This window comes from Coenobita brevimanus, chromosome 4, assembly GCF_032717465.1.
Source record: "Coenobita brevimanus isolate Jiangsu-jjx chromosome 4, ASM3271746v2, whole genome shotgun sequence".
NCBI classification, from domain to species: domain Eukaryota; kingdom Metazoa; phylum Arthropoda; class Malacostraca; order Decapoda; family Coenobitidae; genus Coenobita; species Coenobita brevimanus.
Genome location: NC_136957.1, coordinates 36,453,847 through 36,477,245, shown reverse-complemented (window position 1 = coordinate 36,477,245; position 23,399 = coordinate 36,453,847). Strand labels below are relative to the sequence as shown.

The window sequence follows — 23,399 nt, the reverse complement described above, 5'->3', positions numbered from 1 at the left end:
AATGTCTATGCCAAAAAAAAATTAATGCCATTGTGCTATTGGTGGATTTTTGACAATTTATTTTTTGAGTTAGTAAATGTACAGGTGGTTTTATTTTGGATTAAGTTGTGTAGGTAGGTTGGTAAGTAGGTAGGTATAGATAGATATAGTTAGTTGGATACAGAGAGATAGATAAACATTTGTGGGCAAGTAGGTAGATAGGTAGGTAGGTAGGGAGGTAGGTAGGTAGGCACGTGGGTAGGTAGGAAGGTAGGTAGGTAGGTATGTAGGAATGAAGGAAGGAAGGAAGGAAGGAGGGAAGGAAGGTAGGTAGGTAGGCAGGTTAGGTAGACAGACAAACAGACAGATAGACAAGAGAAAGAATTAGGTAGAGACAGACAGACAGACAGACTGACATAAATGGAGATAGACAAAAAACAGATGGACAAACAAACAAACAAACACACAGATAGATAGCCAAACACAAACAGACAGACAGACAGATAGATAGACAGATACAAAGATGGGCACGAATAAAGAATCTAAATAAGCAAATAGATACATAGACAGAGGCAAACTGACAGATAGATACAGACAGACAATGATAGACATATAGACAGTTTTAGACATACAAACATACATAGACAGAAATCCATATATACAGGTAGACAGACATAATAAACAGGTATTCAACACAGCCAATTTAAGGCCGGAAGTCCTAGAGGCGAGTGGAGTAAAATCACCTGGCTAGTATATCTATCTATCTACCTATAAAGAGACAGACAGACAGATAGACAGATGGATAGATAGATATAGGGTGGTCCTTAAAACAGAGCTTCACTATAAAATCTTCGTTTGAAAAGACTCTCCCACGTGGACTAAAATCGTCCAAAGGTGGCAATAATAAAATAATTAATCTCAACAGTAATTATTATTATTATTATTATTATTATTATTATTATTATTATTACTACTACTACTACTACTACTACTACTACTACTAATAATAATAATAATAATAATAATAATAATAATAATACTGCGACTACCACAAATATTATTATTATTATCATATAGGACTACATAATAGATAGATAGATAAATAGATAGATAGAGACACAGATAGAAGCAGGAAGTCAAATGATGAGAAGGTGTTGTGTTTGCGAGAAGCAAACTGTACATTTCCATCTTGCTCTCCTCCCAGAAAGGAGTTTTTCTTTAAACATACCCACCAGTGGTTTATGGTCGGTGAATAAGTGGATTTCGTAACCATATACCAAATCTCGAAACTTTTGTAGTGTTCGATCTGGGCGGCGCAATTCTTGGGAACATCTTTGGATTGGCTACAGAGGATGACCTTAAAGAAATAAACAAAAAATTTAATAAGATAGCTCAGGTACTAACATACCAAGACAAATTCATCACAGGACAGAACTCGGCAATGAAAACAATTGTGAAAAATCTGAAACAAGCAGAAAACGTAGCTCTCGAGAGTATAGATAAAATAAATGACGTGGAGGGCAACGTTACTCTTTTCCAGCACTTCTCCATCATCACAGAACATATTGACACGATTCTACTACAATTAGAGAACTCTAGAGATCATTTCAGGGCACTTATGCAAGGAATTTCGAATGCTGGTGATGGCAAGATCACAAATGACTTACTCCCAGTTCATGAGCTACGTCAGATAGTTAGTCAAGGCATACATAAACATAAATTGAAGCCATTGTTCCGCAGTAGGGAATTTATGCAATATTACCCGTACTTGGAAGCAACACTAACACCAACATCAGTGATAGTTCATGTACCATTCATCACAGAAGACCTGTTCACAGTATACCAAATACACCCCTTCCCCTATAGAAACAACAACACTTTAGTCATCATCAACATCAACACAGACACCGAACTCATCATGGTCTCCAAGAGACGAGACACTGTCACTTTCGCAAGTGAGTCAACGATTGAGCGAAAGTGCCGCACATCCTTACATGCTGTTCATCTTTGTCCTGCGTACATTTTCACGTTTCAGCCTACTGATACAGTCCCTTGTGAAATGGCTATCATCAGAAATGACAATATTCATCATCATTGCAACTTCACTTTTGCTCCAGATAAACTTGTACACCATCAACGCATTGGACACTCGCAGTTTTTTTATTTCCCTCATAACACAACAGTTTACATAGTCTGTCCAGATATACCACCATCTCATACATCAGCCTCAGGATTATACATAGCACCAGACTACTGTGCGGTATTTACACCATCCATGTCTACTTTATCCACTATCAATCACTACGCCATTCTCAATCATACACACAAACATTTCCACCCACTGCCTGATATGGACTTAAACATGAGCACAAGTATTAAGTTGACTTCCCCTAAGTTTGAAACTATGCAGCTGATCAATGAAACAATGAAGCCCTGGGAAGATTTGAGTTTGAGTATGTTCAACCCATATTATGTGTATAGCCCAGCACCTACTGTCTTTATAATCTTCTGCATTGTAGTTGCAGTATTGCTGTTCGCAATGCACAGAATGCATGCAAGAATTGCTAATTTGGAGTCATTGTTTAGTGGGGGGAGAGTTAACATCACAGTTAACCACCCTGAATGAAGTGTATATATTTTGTATATAGTATTAATTATATATTAAAAAAAAAAAAAAATAATAATAATAATAATAATAATAATAATAATAACACAAAGAAGAATGACCCATATATGACAAACCAGTACCATTATCTTTGAATGAAATATTAATAACTCTTACAATAATCTTAATTTTAAACTATTTTTATTCTTGCATGTATGCATTTCACTATAATAACCCAAGTACATACTGTATTACAGTTAAATAATTCACTTTAATGCATTTATTCCAATATGTATTCAACTTATTTAAAATGTAATATTACTGAATAATCACTATTTACTATGAATAATATATGTATACAATATTCATACAATTATGTTACTTTACAATATTATGTATTTCACTTAATTAGCTTATAAGTTCATTATAATGTGTATGTAGTATGTATTAATATATTATAACTATTAAATGTCGATGGTACGCCATTTTCGCGCGGCCGAGCAAATATAGGACTACATAATAGATAGATAGATAAATAGATAGATAGAGAGACAGATAGAAGCAGGAAGTCAAATGATGAGAAGGTGTTGTGTTTTCGAGAAGCGAGCAGCGCTAAACATGCTTACACGGAGGAAAGCTGACGACAGCGGCCAGTAAGGAGATGATGCAGTTAGCTGTCAGCAGTCCTCTCGTGAGAAAGGTCTGGTTGCCATGAGGAACATACGTGACACATCCTTACTACACCAGATTTTAGGAAAGAGAGTTTAGAAGGAGACAAGCGACCCTAGAGAGAGGTCGAGACGGAGATTAGCCTTAGAACAAGAGAGAGAGAGAGATAGCGAGACAGGGAGGTAGCTACCCAGGACTTATACTATTATACCTGTTTAATATTTCCAAGACAAATAAAAATAGTCCCATACTATTCTTTACCTCTCCCGTCACTACATGACATCTGGTGGGGAAACTACTACAAGATATAAAAGCCGCTCGACCACAAGTCTAAAATATACTTCTCTACAAGTAACTACAAAGTCTTTATGACAATCATTGTTACTATTACTATTATTATTATCTTGAATTTGGCTCTCTCTTGTATTTTGTCTTTCTCTTGGAGGGAATAGTTATTGCGGGCTCGTGGCCTTTGGTTCCTTCTTCCTCACATAAAAAATATTATTATTATTATTATTATTATTATCATCATTACTCCTCCTCCTCCTCCTTCTCCTCCTCCTCCTCCTCCTCCTCTTCTCCTCCTCCTACTTCTACTAATCTTGCAAATTATACTCTTCCCCATTGCAATAAGCCAGCGCAGCGTAATACATCAGCCTCCCGTTAAGCATATGTCTTCAGCATGACAGTGACTTATTAAGAGTTGAGAATTATGACTGAAGGAACACGTGTGGTAAGGATTTTTAGGTATTTCTCAAGATTTGTGGATATGATATTATTAGTTATTTATTTATTTATTGTATTATTGTTGTTGTTATTATTATTATTATTATTATTATTATTATTATTAGAGCTATTGTTATTATCATTATTATTAATTATTATTATTATTATTATTACAGTTATTATTATTATTACGACAATTATTATTATTATTACAGCTATTATTATTATTACAACTATTATTACCATTATTATTATTACTATTATTATTATTACTATAATTATTATTATTATTATTATTAGAGCTATTGTTATTATTATCATTATTATTACTATTATTACCATTATTATTATTATTATTGCTATTATACGCATAATAAGGGCAGATTAATTATATAAAGCAGAAAAATGACAAATTTTTAGAGTTGGTATTACAATACTGTCATGTAGTAACTTTTTCACTTCCATGCTCACTTCCCTGTTTCTTATCACCGCTTTCAAAGAACCAGCAACCTTTCTTCCCTGCTGTACCCTTTCAAGCACTTCACCCTCCAAACCTCCATCCTTACTCATCACACTACCCAAGTACTTAAACGTACTCACATTTTCCAATTCCTCACCATCCAACCTCACTGTACATTCACTGACTTCACCTCTCTCAAAGACCATCACTTTACTCTTCCCTACATTCACCTTTAGATTCCGTTTCTTACACACTCTCCCAAACTCATCCACCAAGCCTTGCAGCTCCCCTTCGTCTTCACTCAACACCACAGTATCATCTGCAAACAACAGTACAGGGAGTTTCCAAACACTACCCTCTCTCACCAGGGCCACTCCAACATCCACTACCCTACCTTGTACCTCTTTTATTACCCCATCCATGTACAGATTGAACAACCATGGAGACATGACACATCCCTGTTTCAAACCAACTTTCAAAGAGAAAAATTCACTCAGTTCACCATCCACACGCACTTCAGCCTTCGCACCATCGTACATACTCTTCACAGCATTCAACAACTTCCCATCTACTCCATATATTCTTAACACTTTCCACAATCCTTGTCTATCCACCCTGTCATATGCTTTCTCCAAATCCATGAAAGCCACATACAACTTCTTTCCCTTCTCTAGAAACTTTTCCACTAAAGATCTAAGAATGAATATCTGATCTACACAACCTCTTCCCTTCCTAAAGCCTCCCTGTTCTTCTCCAACTAATTTCTCTGTTCTTTCTCTAACTCTGTCAATAAGTATCCTACCATACACTTTTCCTATTATACTAAGAAGACAAATGCCCCTATGATTACCACACACTTCTTTTTCCCCAAATAATTAAAAGATGCCAAAAATAATTAAAAATAATTAAAAGTTTTGAAAATTTTATATGCGCCTCTCCGTAAGCAGCGTTGTGAGTTATGATGTTGAATTTGAGCACATAGGAAAAAAATCAAAATAAAAAAAGTTAAAAAAATTATCAAAAAACAAAAAAATCCATGCCAAAAATAATTAAAAGATGTGAAAATTTTACATGCGCCTCTCCGTAAGCAGCGTTGTGAGTTATGAGGGTGTTAAATATAAGAGTAACACTAATGACTCTTTAACACCTACATTAACGCGTATAATGGCGTTTTACACTCGGCGCCATATATATAATTTCACGCCGTCTGACATTTTATATTGCTGGCTCAGTGCTTTTTATCTGTCTACGTATTCAGGGATGTTTCTGTTTTGTTCTGTCTGTCTGTCTCTCTCACTCTCTCTCTCTCTCTCTCTCTCCTGTGCACACAATTAACGATTATATTCCTATTAAACACAGGCTATTGTTCTTCCAAGAGGTATCCAGCAGTTGGGATTTCAATACTTGAGGAATCTTTTGGCTGCAATGGAGACTTATCGCCAATAATTCCTCTACACCATCTCAAAATTGTGACAAATGATGAAAAGCTATCGACATCTTGCGAGACTGCTGCCATTGCTGCTGCTGCTGCTGCTACTACTACTACTACTACTACTACTATTAGCTACTACTTAATAATAATGATGATGATAATAATAATAATAATAATAATAATAATAACTGAACTTGGCCTAAAATTGCTCTCTCTCCATCTTGAATGCCGAGCTGTAACAATAGATTAGCCCTAGAATACGATACCAGTCACGAAGAAGTGTTATGGAAAGGATACAGAACCGTAGTATTGTCCTATCCTGCCCCGGAATTACGGGAAATAGACCTCAATATCCGAAAACTTACAATACGGCAAAAGAATTATAGTATTTACCAAAAATTAAATACAAATGACGTGCTGGAGAGTGACGCCTTCACGTGGTGGCACCTCTATAACCGGAAGGATCCACTGCCTAGTTATATAACGTCCCTCAGCTATTTACCTATCCCCTGAATGGAGAATGGTGGACTGCAGAAGAGCAACTTAAGCTTATAGTCCATTGAGTTCACGTTTCAAATGAGACTGGGGCAACAACAAACAACACAAAAGAAACAACAACAACAACACAACAGATACATAACACAACACAACAACACAACAAAACCACAACAACACAACAAAACCACAACACACAACAATACAACAAAACCACAACAAACACAACAAAACCACAACACAACAACACAACAAAACCACAACAACACAACAAAACCACAACAAACACAACAACACAACAACACAACAAAACCACAACAAACACAACAAAACCACAACAAACACAACAACACAACAAAACCACAACACACAACAATACAACAAAACCACAACAACACAACAACACAACAAAACCACAACAACACAACAAAACCACAACAACACAACAAAACCACAACAACACAACAAAACCACAACAACACAACAAAACCACAACAACACAACAAAACCACAACAACACAACAAAACCACAACACAACAAAACCACAACAACACAACAACACAACAAAACCACAACACAACAACACAACAAACACAACAACACAACAACACAACAAAACCACAACAACACAACAAAACCACAACAAACACAACAACACAACAACACAACAAAACCACAACAACACAACAAAACCACAACAAACACAACAACACAACAAAACCACAACAACACAACAAACACAACAACACAACAACACAACAAAACCACAACAACACAACAAAACCACAACAAACACAACAACACAACAACACAACAAAACCACAACAACACAACAAACACAACAACACAACAAAACCACAACAACACAACAACACAACAAAACCACAACAACACAACAAAACCACAACAAACACAACAACACAACAAAACCACAACAACACAACAACACAACAAAACCACAACAACACAACAAAACCACAACAACACAACAAAACCACAACAACACAACAACACAACAAACACAACAACACAACAAAATCACAACAAACACAATACAAAAAAAACACAGCAAACACAACAACACAACAAAACCACAACAAACACAACAACACAACAACACAACAAACACAACAAAACCACAACAAACACAACAAAACCACAACAAACACAACAACACAACAAACACAACACAACAAAAACACAACAAACACGACAACACAACAAAAACACAACAAACACGACAACACAACAAAAACACAACAAACACGACAACACAACAAAAACACAACAAACACGACAACACAACAAAAACACAACAAACACGACAACACAACAAAAACACAACAAACACAACACAACAAAAACACAACAAACACGACAACACAACAAAAACACAACAAACACGACAACACAACAAAAACACAACACAACAAAAACACAACAAACACAACAACACAACAACACAACAAACACAACAACACAACAAACACAACAACACAACAAACACAACAACACAACAAACACAACAAAAACACAACAAACACAACAACATAACAAAAACACAACAAACACAACAACATAACAAAACCACAACAAACACAACAAAAACACAACACAACAAAACCACAACAAACACAACAACACAAAAATACAGCAAAACAACAACACAACAAAACCACAACAAACACAACAAAACCACAACAAACACAACAACACAACAAAACCAAAACAAACAACAAAAACACAGCAAAACAACAACACATCAAAACCACAACAAACACAACACAAAAAAAAAACAAGCTCCACAACAAAACAAAACACACACACACACACACACACACACACACACACACACACACACACACACACAACAAAATCAACTCAGGGGCAAAATGGGTAACTCACTACTTCGGCCTTGGTTATTTTCGGTACCAGTACATTGATCCGGCGCCGAGTTGGTTAAGCGTTTACGGAGGTTTTCCAATACGGTCAGCAAATATCACGGCTCTAAATTTCATCCGCACCGAGTCTCAAATAGCACGAGCCGAAACCGAAACGAACAGCATCATCATCATCGTCGTCTTCATCTTTGTCATCATCAACATCATCACATCATCAATATCATAACCATCCTCCTCCTCCTCATCATCATCAGCAACGTACCCATCATCATCATCATCATCATCATCATCATCATAACCATCCTCCTCCTTCTCCTCAGCATCATTATCATCATCAACGTACCCATCATCATCACCATCATCACCAACGTAAACATCCTCATCATCATCATGGTCTTCATCTTTGTCATCTTCTTCATTACCAACATCATTATCATCACCATCCTCTCCTTGTCCTCCTCCTCCTCATCATCATCATTACAATCCTCCTCCTCCTCATCATCATCATCATAACCATCCTCCTCCTCCTCAACATCATCACCATCATCATCATAACCATCCTCCTCCTCCTCAACATCATCATCATCATCATCGTCATCCAAACCTCTTTTCCCACCTAAAGACGAGGTGAGGCAGGGACCAGAGAGCGAGAAAAATCCTTAATAAGTGGAGAACCAGCAAAGGTGCACCTAATTAAAATGGGTCACACTCTCATTCACTCACCATTTAAACCCCCGGAATCCTGAATCCACCTCACACGCATAAACTTCCATAGTTACACACCACTATTTTAGCTGCGACCACCATCCACTCACTAGATGTAGGGTTTTCAGGTGAGTTTACACTGAATGACAAGCTATTTGTTTTATTTCCTTGCTCAGTAATTCACACTTATTGGTAAAATTTAATGAACAGTTTGCGTTTATTTCCTGCCATCTATTTTTATATACCATCCACTCACTTGATGTAGAGCTAACTTACTTTATACTAATTGTCAAGTTAGTCGGTTTATATCCTAGCTCAGTAATTCACTTATTGGTAAAACTTAATGAACAATTTACGTTTATTTCTCGCCATCTATTTTTATGGGCAATACAGGGAGAGAGAGAGAGAGAGAGAGAGAGAGAGAGAGAGGTTACTATACTGAAGAGGGTCCTGCTTCCATTACCTGTCTTTTACTTTATCTCTAGCATTGAAACTTATATATTACCAGAGCCGAAATTTAACTATAGTCCTTCTACCTCAACCTGGCCCAAGTTTCTATCCTAATCCAGCCTATTTCACGTATTTCAGTGCCAGAAAACTCACTCCTACAGCTCTGCATCCTCTCTATAACACTTCTTCGTGACTAGCATCCTAATTTTTGTCCTGTCTCAACTTATTTCACGTGGCTCAATGGCAGAATAACACAATACTACTGCTCTGCATCCTCTCCATAGCACTTCTTCGTGACTAGGATCATACTCGTAGTCTAGTATACCTGCAACTATAGTCCTTTTATCTTAAACTGGCCCAGATTTTTGTCATAATCCAGCCTATGTCACGTATAATGGCAGGAAAAACACATTACTATAGCTCTACATTCACTCCATAGCACTTCTTCATGACTAGCATTATTTTTTTCCAACTTATTTCACGTAGCCCAACGTTAGAATAACACAATAGTAACGCTCTACATCTTCTCCATAGCACTTCTTCACGACTAGCATCATAATCTGTTGATAAATTCTCGTTACAACTCAGTAATCGAGAGGGCAATTTTAGGTCGTTAGGGTAAAAAGGGTATTGTTATAGTTGACTTTAAAAAATCACAAATACAAGGTAGATGCGGGATCATAAGGGCCGTTATATGAGGCTTCCAGCACCTCGCATACGAAAAAACATTAGGGCGTGACTGTCCAACGGGGCCGATACAAGAGATGCTCCTGCATTTAAACAGTGAGTCATGTTTACTCCACACATCAGTATTTTTTTTATGGAAGGAAGAAGTAACCAAAGGCCAGAAGGCCACATGATTGTTCCTTCCCAGAAAAAATAAGAACAGGATATGAGACAGCCAATTTCAAAATCCGTTCATTTCGTTTATTTAGTTACTTTATGCAAGGGAGAAGGAACCAAAGGCCAGAAGCCCGCAAGAGTGTTCCAAGAAAAAATAAAAACAAGATGGCAAACAGAGAGCCAAATTCAAGAACCGTTCACTTCGAGATGCCTGGCCACACTGCGTTTAAAAGACTGGAGGCCACAGGCAGCAGGAAATACTGACAGAGAAAGACAGTTCCAGAGTTGGCAAGTTCTTGAGTTAGCAAGATTAAACTAAGCAGGGTTTCTCTCAGCAGCTGAATAAAATCGTCTGGAGACAGCAATCAGTAACTACGTAGGTTTTTTCCTAATAAAATCGTCTAGGGGAAGCAAGAATACGTGGGGGTCTTCATCGGCTTCATAAAAATCGTCTGGAATCAGTAAAAATAAACTATACAAGGTTACTCTCAGGGGAAGAAAAGCGTCCGGAGATACGAGGAATCAACTACGTAGGGTTTTTAAGTGACTGAAATGGTCTGAGGGATGCAAGAATGTGGGGATCTTTATCAGCTTAATAAAAATCGTCCTTTGGAAAAATTAACTACACAAGGTTACTCTCAGCTAAATAAAATCGTCCGGAGGTGGCAAGAATTAAATACACTGAGTCTTTTCGGCGCATAAAAATCGTCATATATTAACAAAATTAAAATGAACCACATAAAGTTACTCTCAGCTGAATAAAATCGTCTGGAGGTGGCATGAATTAAATACACTGAGTCTTTTCGGCGCATAAAAATCGTCATATATCAACAAAATTAAAATGAACCACATAAAGTTACTATCAGCTGAATAAAATCGTCTGGAGGTGGCATGAATTAAACAAAGTCTTCGGTGCATAAAAATCGTCACGCACTAAAAAAGAATTGAATACCTACGTAGGGTTTATCTCAGCTGCAATAAAATCGTCTGAAGGCTACATAAAAATCGTCGGAAATCAGCATTAAAAATATCCATTAAATAATATCCACAAAAATATCCATACAAAACATCCACAAAAATATCCATTAAAAATATCCACAAAAATCCACAAATATATAAAAAAAAAATCCAAGTTTATAAATAGCCAAAAAATATATATTATACCGTATATAGAAATATCCAAAAAAATATATATATAAAAAAAATATCCATTCTAAATGAGCACAAAAGTATCCATACAAAATATCGACAAAAATATTCATAAAAAATATCCACAAAAATCCATTAAAATATTCACACAAATATCCATTAAACTATCCATTAAAATCTATCTCTATCTATCTATGGCCAGACGCCTCAATCCCGTTTGGGGTGGCCACAAACAAATCGCCTCCACGTCGCCCTGTCCCCCGCCATCTCACTGCCCTGCTCCCAACTCACGCCCCCCTCTCTCATATACCTCTCCACCCCATCCCTCCATCTCATCCTCGGCCTCCCCCTCCCTCTTCCCCCCTCCACCTCACTCACATACACTCTCTTCGTCAGTCTTTCACCCTCCATCCTCTCCACATGGCCAAACCACCTCAGTGTGTTCCTCATAACGCTTCCTATCACATCCACATCCACACCACAACGCTCCTTTATATCCACAAAAATATCCACAAAAATATCCATTAAAAATCCACAAAAATGCGCAAAACTATCCATTAAAAATATCGACAAAAATGTTCAAAAAAATATCAATAAAAATCCATTAAAAATATTCACTAAAATATCCATTTAAAATATCAACAAAAATATCCACAAAAAAAATCCACAAATACCCATAAAAATTTCCACAAAAATATCCATAAAAATATCCATTAAATATATCCACAAAAAATATCCTTAAAAATATCCAAAAAATATCCACAAAAATATCCATAAAAAAAAATAAATGAATTACTGGAATTGACTGAAAGCCTCTAAATCTATTCCTGCTTTGTAGTCTTTCTAATATCCTGCATGAAATTAATCTCTCTCTCTCTCTCTCTCTCTCTCTCTCTCTCTCTCTCTCTCTCTCTCCCTCATGCTTCTCCTAATGTTCTTTTTCTCTTTCGTTCTTCTTCTTCCTCTTGTGTTACGTTATTTGCTATCTGTGTTGTTCCTCTCTCTCTCTCTCTCTCTCTCTCTCTCTCTCTCTCTCACACACACCACTCAAAAATTCTAAACTTAGCTTCTACCCTCACAAGAAAACTGACTCATCCAACTTGTAAAATCATACCCCCCTTTCTCTCTCTCTCTCTCTCTCTCTCTCTCTCTCAGATAAATGGATAGATCGATATAGATAGACAGACAGACAGCTCAGGAATAAGGGTCGTGAGGGTCATAAAGGGAAAATCATTGTTTCTATGTCAAAATCTTTCCCTGGAATAAAACACACAACCATCCAATGTACAACCAGGTCCCTAATTCAACTGTAAGGCGTGGAGAGACAAGGGAGAAAAAGTTCGTAGTGGGGAGAGAGAGAGAGAGAGAGAGAGAAATTAGCCTTTTTCCATGCTGGCTAAGTACGAATGGGGAATCACAATCTGCTAAAAAATGAAGTAAATCAATAAAACTTGGTGCTTCACTATAATAACCCTAACCTGACAGATTCCCAACCCCTTCCAGCTTTATTGCTGGCCTCGTTTCGTCAGACTGGTGGAGAAATCCGACTGGTAGCCTAACCAGGGAGATCCATTCCTACCTCAATAATACTCATCGAATTTCATGCCACCATGTGTGTGTATGTGTAGAGAAAGAGAGAGAGAGAGAGAGAGAGATACGGTATAGTATTTACGTTGTGAAACTGGCCCAGTTCCACCAAATGAAAACAAAATATAGTGCCATACTTGTCAAGATTTGACTAGTAACCAAGGAGTCTCACTCTTACCTTAACACTCACCAAATTTCATGCCACCACCATATCTGAATAGCCTATATAGTGTTTGAGTTGTGAAACTGGGCCAGTCCCATCAGATGAAGGCAAAATATAAGGCCATACTGGTCAGGATATTACGTTTCGGCTTCCATTTCCAAATATTTTTTTATTTACCGATGCAAAAAGTTGTCATGCAAATCCCAATCCCTTGCTTTATTGTTCATGCTTACGGGTGTGTGACTGGCTGCACTGTGTCTGTCTATCTGTTAATTATCTATCAGTATGGATGAATGGATGTGTCTATTTGTCTGCGGATGTATGTACCATATATATATACCGGTATGTATGTAGGTACCGTATGTAGCCTATTTATGGACGTATGTATGTATGTATGGACGGATGGCTGGATGGATGTCTGTTTTAGTGTCTTTGTTTATGTCTGTCTGTATTTACCTGTACGTTTGTCTGTTTGTCTGTCTGTGTCTATCTGTTCATCTATATGTCTGTGTTTCCTTGCCTGCATTTATGTTTGTATCTATCTTTATGTCTGTGTGTGTGTGTGTGTGTGTGTGTGTGTGTGTGTGTGTGTGTGTGTGTGTGTGTGTGTGTGTGTGTGTGTGTGTGTGTGTGTGTGTGAGAAAGAGAGAGAGAGAGAGAGAGAGAGATAATCATGCTTTTTATATGCATACAGAATACACTGAACACCACCATTTTAACCCCAATACATACACCATTCCAACAGGGTCCTTGATCCGCGCTGAACCGGACCGCCAAGAATCGAACCTGGGTCCATGGGTACAGGTCCAGCGGTTCGTGGTGCCTCGGTACGTGGCCTCGGGGGTGAACGTGAGCCTCGAGTGCGACTACGAGGTCCAGAAACACGCCAGCCTCTACTCCCTCAAGTGGTACAAGGGCAACTCGCAGTTCTACCAGTACATCCCGTCAAAGGTCCAGCCCCACGCCACCTTCTCAGTCCCTGGGATTCTCAGTAGTCACCTGGTTTGTACTGAGGCTTTGTTTTCTACCTGTTCAATCCGTGGTACTTATATTTCAGCTTTTCAAACCGTGTGCAACTTCTTTTTCAGCCTTTTGATCCGTGAGCAACTTCTTTTCCAGCTTTTCAATCCATGTGCAACTTCTTTTCCTGTCTTTCAATCCATGTGCAACTTCTTTTCCTGTCTTTCAATCCATGTGTAACTTCTTTTCCAGCTTTTCAATCCATGTGCAACTTCTTTTCCAGCTTTTCAATCCATGTGCAACTTCTTTTCCTGTCTTTCAATCCATGTGCAACTTCTTTTCCTGTCTTTCAATCCATGTGCAACTTCTTTTCCTGTCTTTCAATCCATGTGCAACTTCTTTTCCTGTCTTTCAATCCATGTGCAACTTCTTTTCCAGCTTTTCCATTCATCAGTCTCATTCCCCAACACAATCGGTTTATCTTCCAACACCCGTGATCCAAATTCCAGTACAAACACTTTTAATTTTTCGACACATCTGACACAGCAACACGCCAGCCTCTACTCCCTGAAATGGTACGAGGGCAACTCATCGTCCTGCCAGTAAAGCCTATCAACAGTACAACAACACGCCACCTTCTCAGCATCTGGCATTCATAGTAATCACCTACTGTACTTATATTCATTTTGTTTTCCACGTTTTCCATCCATGTGAAGGGTATTATAAAGATTTCGAGCCCGCGTGCCTTCAGTCCCTCCAATATGGCTAATTTATTGACATGCATAGCTTTACTTCAACAACAAGACCATTTCTAACACGTATGACTTATTTTCAAACATCAAGGTCATTTTTCAACCTGGAACTATAAAAAAATGAAAGGTCTTTTGTATTTCCTTCCTCTGTTCATCGTCTAATAAAAAATGGTCTTTGTTTTTCCTTCCTCTCTTCATCGTCTTAAAAGAAAAAAAAAATGGTCTTTTGTTTTTCCTCCCTCTATTCATCGTCTCCAAGAAAAATTACATTAAAAAACAGATCACCATTTTTCCTACAAGTACGTCATAAGCCAGTAGCCTACCTAGCACAGGGTACTTCAAAAACAAGGGGACCAATTATGAATATGTGACTCCCAAATAAACACTACTCTTTTCAACCTCTGTGGCTCATACTCCAAAACGAGCAGGTCCTGTTCCGAAATACGCAAATTTTTTCTCGATATTTTTGGTCTGTTTTCATCTAGTATGCAGCGTCTTATTTCAACACAAACAGAAAACTTTCCAACACACATCTACAAATTTTCCAACCCAACCAACCCATTTTCCAACACAATCAGCCTAGTTTCCAACACAAACAACTTATTTTCCAACACAACCAGCCTAGTTTCCAACACAAACAACTTATTTTCCAACACAACCAACCCATTTTCCAACACAACCAACCCATTTTCCAACACAACCAACCCATTTTCCAACACAACCAACCCATTTTCCAACACAACCAACCTATTTTCCAACACAACTTATCTTCCAACACAACCAACATATTTTCCAACACAACCAACCTATATGCCAACACCCAGCCTATTTTCCAACACAACCAGCCTATTTTCCAACACAACCAGCCTATTTTCCAACACAACAACCAGCCTATTCCCAACACAACCAGCCTATTTTCCAACACAACCAGCCTATTCCCAACACAACCAGCCTATTTTCCAACACAACCAGCCTATTTTCCAACACAACCAGCCTATTTTCCAACACAACAACCAGCCTATTTCCAACACAACAACCAGCCAATTTTCCAACACAACAACCAGCCTATTCCCAACACAACCAGCCTATTTTCCAACACAACCAGCCTATTTTCCAACACAACCAGTCTATTCCCAACACAACCAGCCTATTTTCCAACACAACCAGCCTATTTTCCAACACAACCAGCCTATTTTCCAACACAACAACCAGCCTATTCCCAACACAACCAGCCTATTTTCCAACACAACCAACCTATTCCCAAGACAACCAGCCTATTTTCCAACAACCAACCTATTCCCAACACAACCAGCCTATTCCCAACACAACCAGCCTATTTTCCACACAACCAGCCTATTCCCAACACAACCAGCCTATTCCCAACACAACCAGCCTATTTTCCAACACAACCAGCCTATTTTCCAACACAACCAGCCTATTCCCAACACAACCAGCCTATTTTCCAACACAACAACCAGCCTATTCCCAACACAACAACCAGCCTATTCCCAACACAACCAGCCTATTTCCCAACACAACCAGCCTATTTTCCAACACAACAACCAGCCTATTCCCAACACAACCAGCCTATTTCCCAACACAATTAACACTTTATTCAACAACATATTTTCAAGCACATACTCTCAACACACTATTTTTTCCCAATAACATATTCTTCAAACACAAAACGGTAATTATTTTCCAACACAAGCAAAACACACTTTCCAACACACTATTTTTTTTTTCCCCAGCAATTTATTTTTCCAACACTAAACGGTAATTATTTTGCAACACAAGTACCTCCACGGGCCGGGTGCTGCACTGTCCTAGAGATAAATAAAAACTATCGATATTCTATGAAAAAGTTATATTCGAAGTTAGCATTAATAAGCGTATTCGGTAACAGCGTGTGCGTTTTTCTGGCATATTTTTCCATTCACAGAGCTTATTTTATCGCTCATCTATCTATCTACCTGACTGTTTATCTTCTATCTATCTATCTATCTGTCTGTCTGTCTGTCTAGATCGTTTGTTTCCTGCTTCTCTGTCTGACTTCTGTAATAACTACTTTGTGGTTCTCTCTCTCTCTCTCTCTCTCTCTCTCTCTCTCTCTCTCTCTCCATTATCTACCTACCTAACCACCGTTTCTCTCTCTCTCTCTCTCTACATATCTACCTACCTAACTACCAGGTATCTATCAATTCTCTCTCTCTCTCTCTCTCTCTCTCTCTCTCTCTCTCTCTCTACATATCTGCCTACCTAACTACCAGGTATCTATCACTTCTCTCTCTCTCTCTCTCTCTCTCTCTCTCTCTCTCTCTCTCTCTTTCTCTCTCACTCACTCTCTCTTTGTCCGCTAACCCATTCAAACCGCCAACAAAGACCTAGTGCCAACCGCCAATCATTTCCTCGCGTGGACAGACATACGGACAGACAGGCAAATACGCAATGCAGGAAATGGATAGGGTATGTGCAAAATAGATAGATAGATAGATAGATGGGGGAATAGACAGATACATAGATAAATATACAGAATAATTATGGACAAAAACAGATATAAACATATAAATAAAGACACATCCGGACTGACAGACAGATATACAAACAGACAGACAGACAGATAGATAGATAGACAGATAGAGATATTCAGACAACATAATTATGGACGCAGATAGATATAAAGGTATAAATAGACAGACCTAGACTGACAGACAGATATACAAACAGACAGACAGAGGAAGAGACTGACAGACAGACAGATGGGGGAACAGACAGATACACAGATACATAATTATGGACGCAGATAAAAATGTATAACTAAATAGGTAGATTAACAATGACAGATCTATATTGACATAGATATACAAAGACAGAGGAAAAGACAGACAAAGATAGACATAGAGACAGACACAGATATATACCGATAAGCGATCTTTTGATAATCAACCGTAAAGCAGTGACAAATCTAACCTTGCAGTGCTGAGATAGAGAGAGAGAGAGAGACACACACACACACACACACACACACACACACACACACACACACACACACACTCGCTGGTGCAGTAGTAACGCTCTCGCTTGCCATCTGGTAGACGGGAGTTCGCGCCTCGCTCAGGTTGCGAAAAGTTTCACTGACGAAGTGGGTGGTTACTGTCCCCCTTGAGCAAGGGGACGGGTGTGTCAGTGTGTGAAGGTCACAGCCTTGCCCTTAGATCGGACTATATGAGCTCTCAGCTCCCTTCCGGGAGGGTAAAATGCTGACGATCACGACCATCAAGTGATCCTGACCGACCCGGTGAATTACACACACAGGCTTGGAATGGTGAAAGAGAGGCTTGGAATGGTGATAGAAAGGCTTGGAATGTTGATAGACGGGCTTGGAATGGTGATAGAGGCTTGGAATGGTGATAGAAAGGCTTGGAATGGTGATAGAGGCTTGGAATGGTGATAGATGAGCTTGGAATGTTCATAAAGGCTTGGAATGGTGAGAGAGAGAGAGAGAGAGAGAGAGAGAGAGAGAGAGAGAGAGAGAGAGAGAGAGAGAGAATGGACAGAAGGAATAGAGGTGGGATGGGAATAAACGAGGAAAAAGCAAAAGAATTACAAATGGCAACAGACAGACAAATAGACGGATAGACAGACTGATAGATAAACAGACAGATTAGGCAGATAGACAGAAGCAATGGATAGATGAGCGGGGAATGAAAGTGGAGAGCAAAAGGAAAGATTAAAAATGGCAACAGATAAATAGACAGACAGACAGATTAAGCATAGATAACATAAAAGGAAGAATTATGAGTGATATGGATAAACAGATACAGACAGACAGACAGACAGACAGATTAGAGAAAGATGGGGGGGGGAGGCAGGAAAAGTCAGAAACACAATGAAAGCAAGACGGAGAGGGACACATAAAGAAAGTGGGCAAAAGATAAGAGATAAAGAAAGTGAACAAAATATAAGAGATACAGAAAGTGTGCAAAAGATAAAGAAAGCCATTGATTTCAAGGGATTTCCCAGACACTCCAGACGAAGATAACGAAAAAATAAAGAAAGAAATCGGTGTCTGAAGGAAAATTTGTCGACAGGATACGAAGATTGGGGGAGAGAGAGAGAGAGAGAGAGAGAGAGAGAGAGAGACCAAAAAACGTGCTACAAACACACAAACCAAACACCTTTTGGGCCCGACGAGGTGATTCGAACGTAATGGTAACACAATAATAATAATAATAATAATAATAATAATAATAATAAAAACAAGAACAAGATGAAAAGAAGAAGAATTATTTAACACAGAATAATAATAATACTGGCACACCTTTATAACAAATTAGACAACTTTAGTCAGTTTTATTTTACATACCTCTACAGAGCATATTATTTTCACACACACACACACACACACACACACACACACACACACACACACACACACAAGCACTTACATATTTTCGTATGATGAGAGAGAAAAGAGAGGAGGGAGCAAGAGAGAGCAAGAGGAAGGGAGAGAGGGGGGTGAGAAGAGGAAAGAAGTTAACGAGGTAGGTGAGATAGGAGAGAGCAGCAAAACCCCGTGTGTGTGTGTGTGTGTGTGTGTGTGTGTGTGTGTGTGTGTGAGAGGGGGGGGGGGAAGGATGCAACTCTTCAGAATCTCGGTAAGACCTCCACCCTCCCACACACACACACACACACACACACACACACACACACACACACACACACACACACACATCCCTTTATACTTGCTCTGTTTACTCTCATGCTCTCCGTTACTTGCCTACGTGTGCTGATGGCCCAAAGTAAGCATCATCACTACTCCCAATATTCTCTCTGATTCCTTGTTTTCTGTACCAAAGCAAACCTGACCCATCCTCGGCCAATTCGTACTGATTTTGACTTGCGTTTAACCCCAGTCTCTTCCCTTCTTGCCTGTTATTGATCATGTCCTCATGAAGCACAATACTCTCTCTCTCTCTCTCTCTCTCTCTCTCTCTCTCTCTCTCTCTCTCTCTCTCTCTCCTGGATGCTTACACTTTCGTAGTTCAAAATTATTCACACTACGGTATCTCTCCACCTGCTTACTGGCCTCTCTCTTCCTTGCACTGTGTTTCCCAATAACACATAGGCTACATCTTTACCTGTGTCCGCCACCCAGTCTTTCCATATGGCTATAGCTTTAACACACCCTGGTCATATATTTCCATTGTGACTGTATATTCGTGTACTGGATCCGAAAGGGTGTAAATCCGTGGGATGGTTGGGGTTTATTGCTCACATAATGCCAGTCAAGGGCGAGCGAGGATGGTCACCCTCGCCTTAAATGTCGGGGCTGAGTAACCTAGCCCCAGGCCCCTACGCTCCTCATGTGTTAAATAAGGATGGATGGATATGTATGGATGGACTGGCTTTATGTAAGATTTAAAATATCAGATAATTTATAGCGTATTCTTCAAAGATTGCAGTGTAAAGAAAGAAAGGGAACAGATAAGTGGGTGGGTGGAGAAAGACGGAAGAGATGAGTGAGTGGGTGGAGAAAGAGAGGGAACTTGAGTGAGTGGGTGGAGAAAGAGAGAGAACAGATGAGTGAGTGGGTGGAGAAAGAGAGGGAACAGATGAGTGGGTGGGTGGAGAAAGAGAGGGAACAGATGAGTGGGTGGGTGAAGAAAGAGAGGGACCTTAAATTCAGTTCCTACCCAGATTCGGTTCCAAAATAAATTCAATTCCTACCAAGACTCTGTCCCTACTTAAAATGGCTCCTACCAAAATTCAGTTCCCAGATTTCTTTTCTACCAAAATTCACTTCCTACCAAAATTCAGTTCCAAAATTCACTTCCTACCATGCAGATTCACTTCCTACCACAATTCAGTCCCTACCAAAATTCCGTTCCTACCAAGGTGCATTTCCTACCACGCTTCACTCCCAGCCTGAATTCAGATCCTACCACGGGACGCTGCGTGCTTAAATCCATTTGGTAGGCAAGATCATTTCGTGGTTGGTAAGTTCATCTCGTGTGTTGTGTTTCTGGTAGGCGGGTCTGAGGGTAGGTAAGTTCATTTCGTGGCAGGTAGGTTCATTTCGTGTTAAGCTCATTTCGTGGTAGGTAGGTTCATTTCGTGGCAGGTGAGTTCATTTCGTGGTAGGTGATTTCGTGATAGATAAGTTCATTTTGTGGTAGGTAAGTTCATTTCGTGGTGGGTAGGTTCATTTTGTGGTAGGTAAGTTCATTTCGTGGTGGGTAGGTTCATTTCGTGGTAGGTAAGTTCATTTCGTGGCAGGTGAGTTCATTTCGTGGTAGGTAAGTTATTTCGTGGTAGGTAAGTTCATTTCGTGTTGTGTTTCAGGTGGGCGGGTCTGAGGGACGTGTGGTGGTGGTGGTGGGCGTGGGTGTGGGCGCCTCGGATGTATATCGCTGTGAGCTGGTGGCAGAGGGACCGCCATTCCACACCACTCAGAGGTCTGCTAATATGACTGTGGTCGGTGAGTATGCTAAATATATCCACGTGTCCATATATACAAAAATATACATACATTCATACATATACATACATACATACATTCATACATATACATGCTGTATACTCTACACCACTCAAAGGTCTGCTAATGTGACTGGTCGGTGAGTATGCTAAATACACACAAGTGTCCATATACATGTATAAATACATAATTATATAGATAGATAGATAGATAGATAGGTAGATAGACAGATAGGTAGGTAGATAGACAGATAGATAGATATATAGATAGATAGATATAGATAGACAGATAGACAGATAAGATAGATAGATAGATAGATAGATAGGCTAGGCTACTCCAGCTCATGGTTGATGGGCGGCAATTACACATTACACAGGTCTGCAAATATAACTTGTAGGTGACCATACTAAACATACATACTTCCACATACCGGAATACACACATAATACATCCATCCATACATACACAACATATGCATAAATTCGAACACATAGGCCTACATACATTCATACTGCCTGCTGAGGATGCCTTTCCTCACGACGTCTGCTAAAATAACTTCCTTGAAAGAGGCTACTACACATATTTACATGCACATAATTATACATACACATATAACTCGAGCACATACCAGTATATACAGTACATACACAGAGACAGATATAAAAGTACATTAACATACATACACAGATATATGAGTACACAGACATATATACACATATACTCGAGCACACATATACAGACAGATGTACGTGTACTGTACATAAACATACATACACATGCTCGAGCACACACACATACAGGCACAGATATACGTGTACATATACATACACATACTCACGTACACATACATACAGACATACATACGTGTACATAAACATACACACACATATACTCAAGCACATATATACATACACAGAAATATACGTGTACATAAACATATATACACATATACTCAAGCACACATACAGGTATACATACAGAGACAACTGAGTGCCCACCATTCCACGCAACACTGAGGTCTGCTAATATCACTGTTGTGGGGGGGAATACTAAACAAGGTGCTGGAGAGGGAAGCCTTCATGTGGTGGCACCGATATAACCAGGTGACTCAACTGCCTGAGAGAAACGCCCCTCAGTTACTCCTATCACCCCAAAGGAGGATGGTGGACTGAAGAAAAATGGCATCTTAAGCCTGCAGTTCACTGGGTTCACGCTTTAAATCAACCTGGAACACACACACACACACACACACACACACACACACACACACACACACACACACACACACATACACACACACACACACACAGTCAGACATTAATTTGTCACTACACTAACTGCAACCGGTAAGTCTCTCTCTCTCTCTCTCTCTCTCTCTCTCTCATGAATTAGTGTCTCCCGGTACGTGTCTATTTCTATGCCTACTTCTCTTTCACCACAATATTCAAACAAAATTTCCTTCTAGCAGACAATATTATTCAGCAAGAAGCCAAAAGTTGTCAAAGGGTTAAAAATTATCTCGTTTAAATTATTCATGTCATTGGCAGAATTTTTATGCTGCTGAACGCCTGACGATTTTATTCAACTTAGAGATAACCTAAAAACGGGTTAATTCACATGAAGAGAGACAGACAGACATGAACAGAGACTGGCAGACAGGCCCGCTGGTCGGGTGAGAGGTATGATTGTAGGTAGGCAGGTAGACAGATATAGTAAGAGACAGACAAAGATGAACAGACAGAAGTAGACAGATAGACGCAGACACAGATATATAAATACTGATGGACAGACACATACCTGTAGATAAATAATCACAGTATATTAACGTAAAGAATAAGTGTCTTCATGCTTAAGTCTGTAAGTATGCGTGAGTCCAAATTTATTACTATCCCAAGTCTGTATTCACTAGTAGGTACGAGATATTCCGTATCATCGACAAATCTTTTACTGGAAATGACGTGAGTATTTATAACAATGAACGAATATGAATTTTGTTAGATGAATGAGGAAAAAGTTTACATAAAAAAGCTTTAACGAGTTA

The 23,399-nt window shown here is 39.0% G+C and overlaps 1 protein-coding gene across 1 annotated transcript in view; it reads left to right on the top strand.

Moving 5' to 3' along the window:
* LOC145396736 (uncharacterized) overlaps nucleotides 1-23,399 on the top strand; it is a 104,042-nt gene that overhangs the window by 72,336 nt on the left and 8,307 nt on the right. The window contains exons 3-4 of the mRNA XM_080270025.1: nucleotides 13,911-14,167; nucleotides 21,223-21,358. Coding sequence (XP_080126151.1) covers nucleotides 13,911-14,167; nucleotides 21,223-21,358 — 393 coding nt within the window. The remainder of the gene's footprint in view (nucleotides 1-13,910; nucleotides 14,168-21,222; nucleotides 21,359-23,399) is intronic.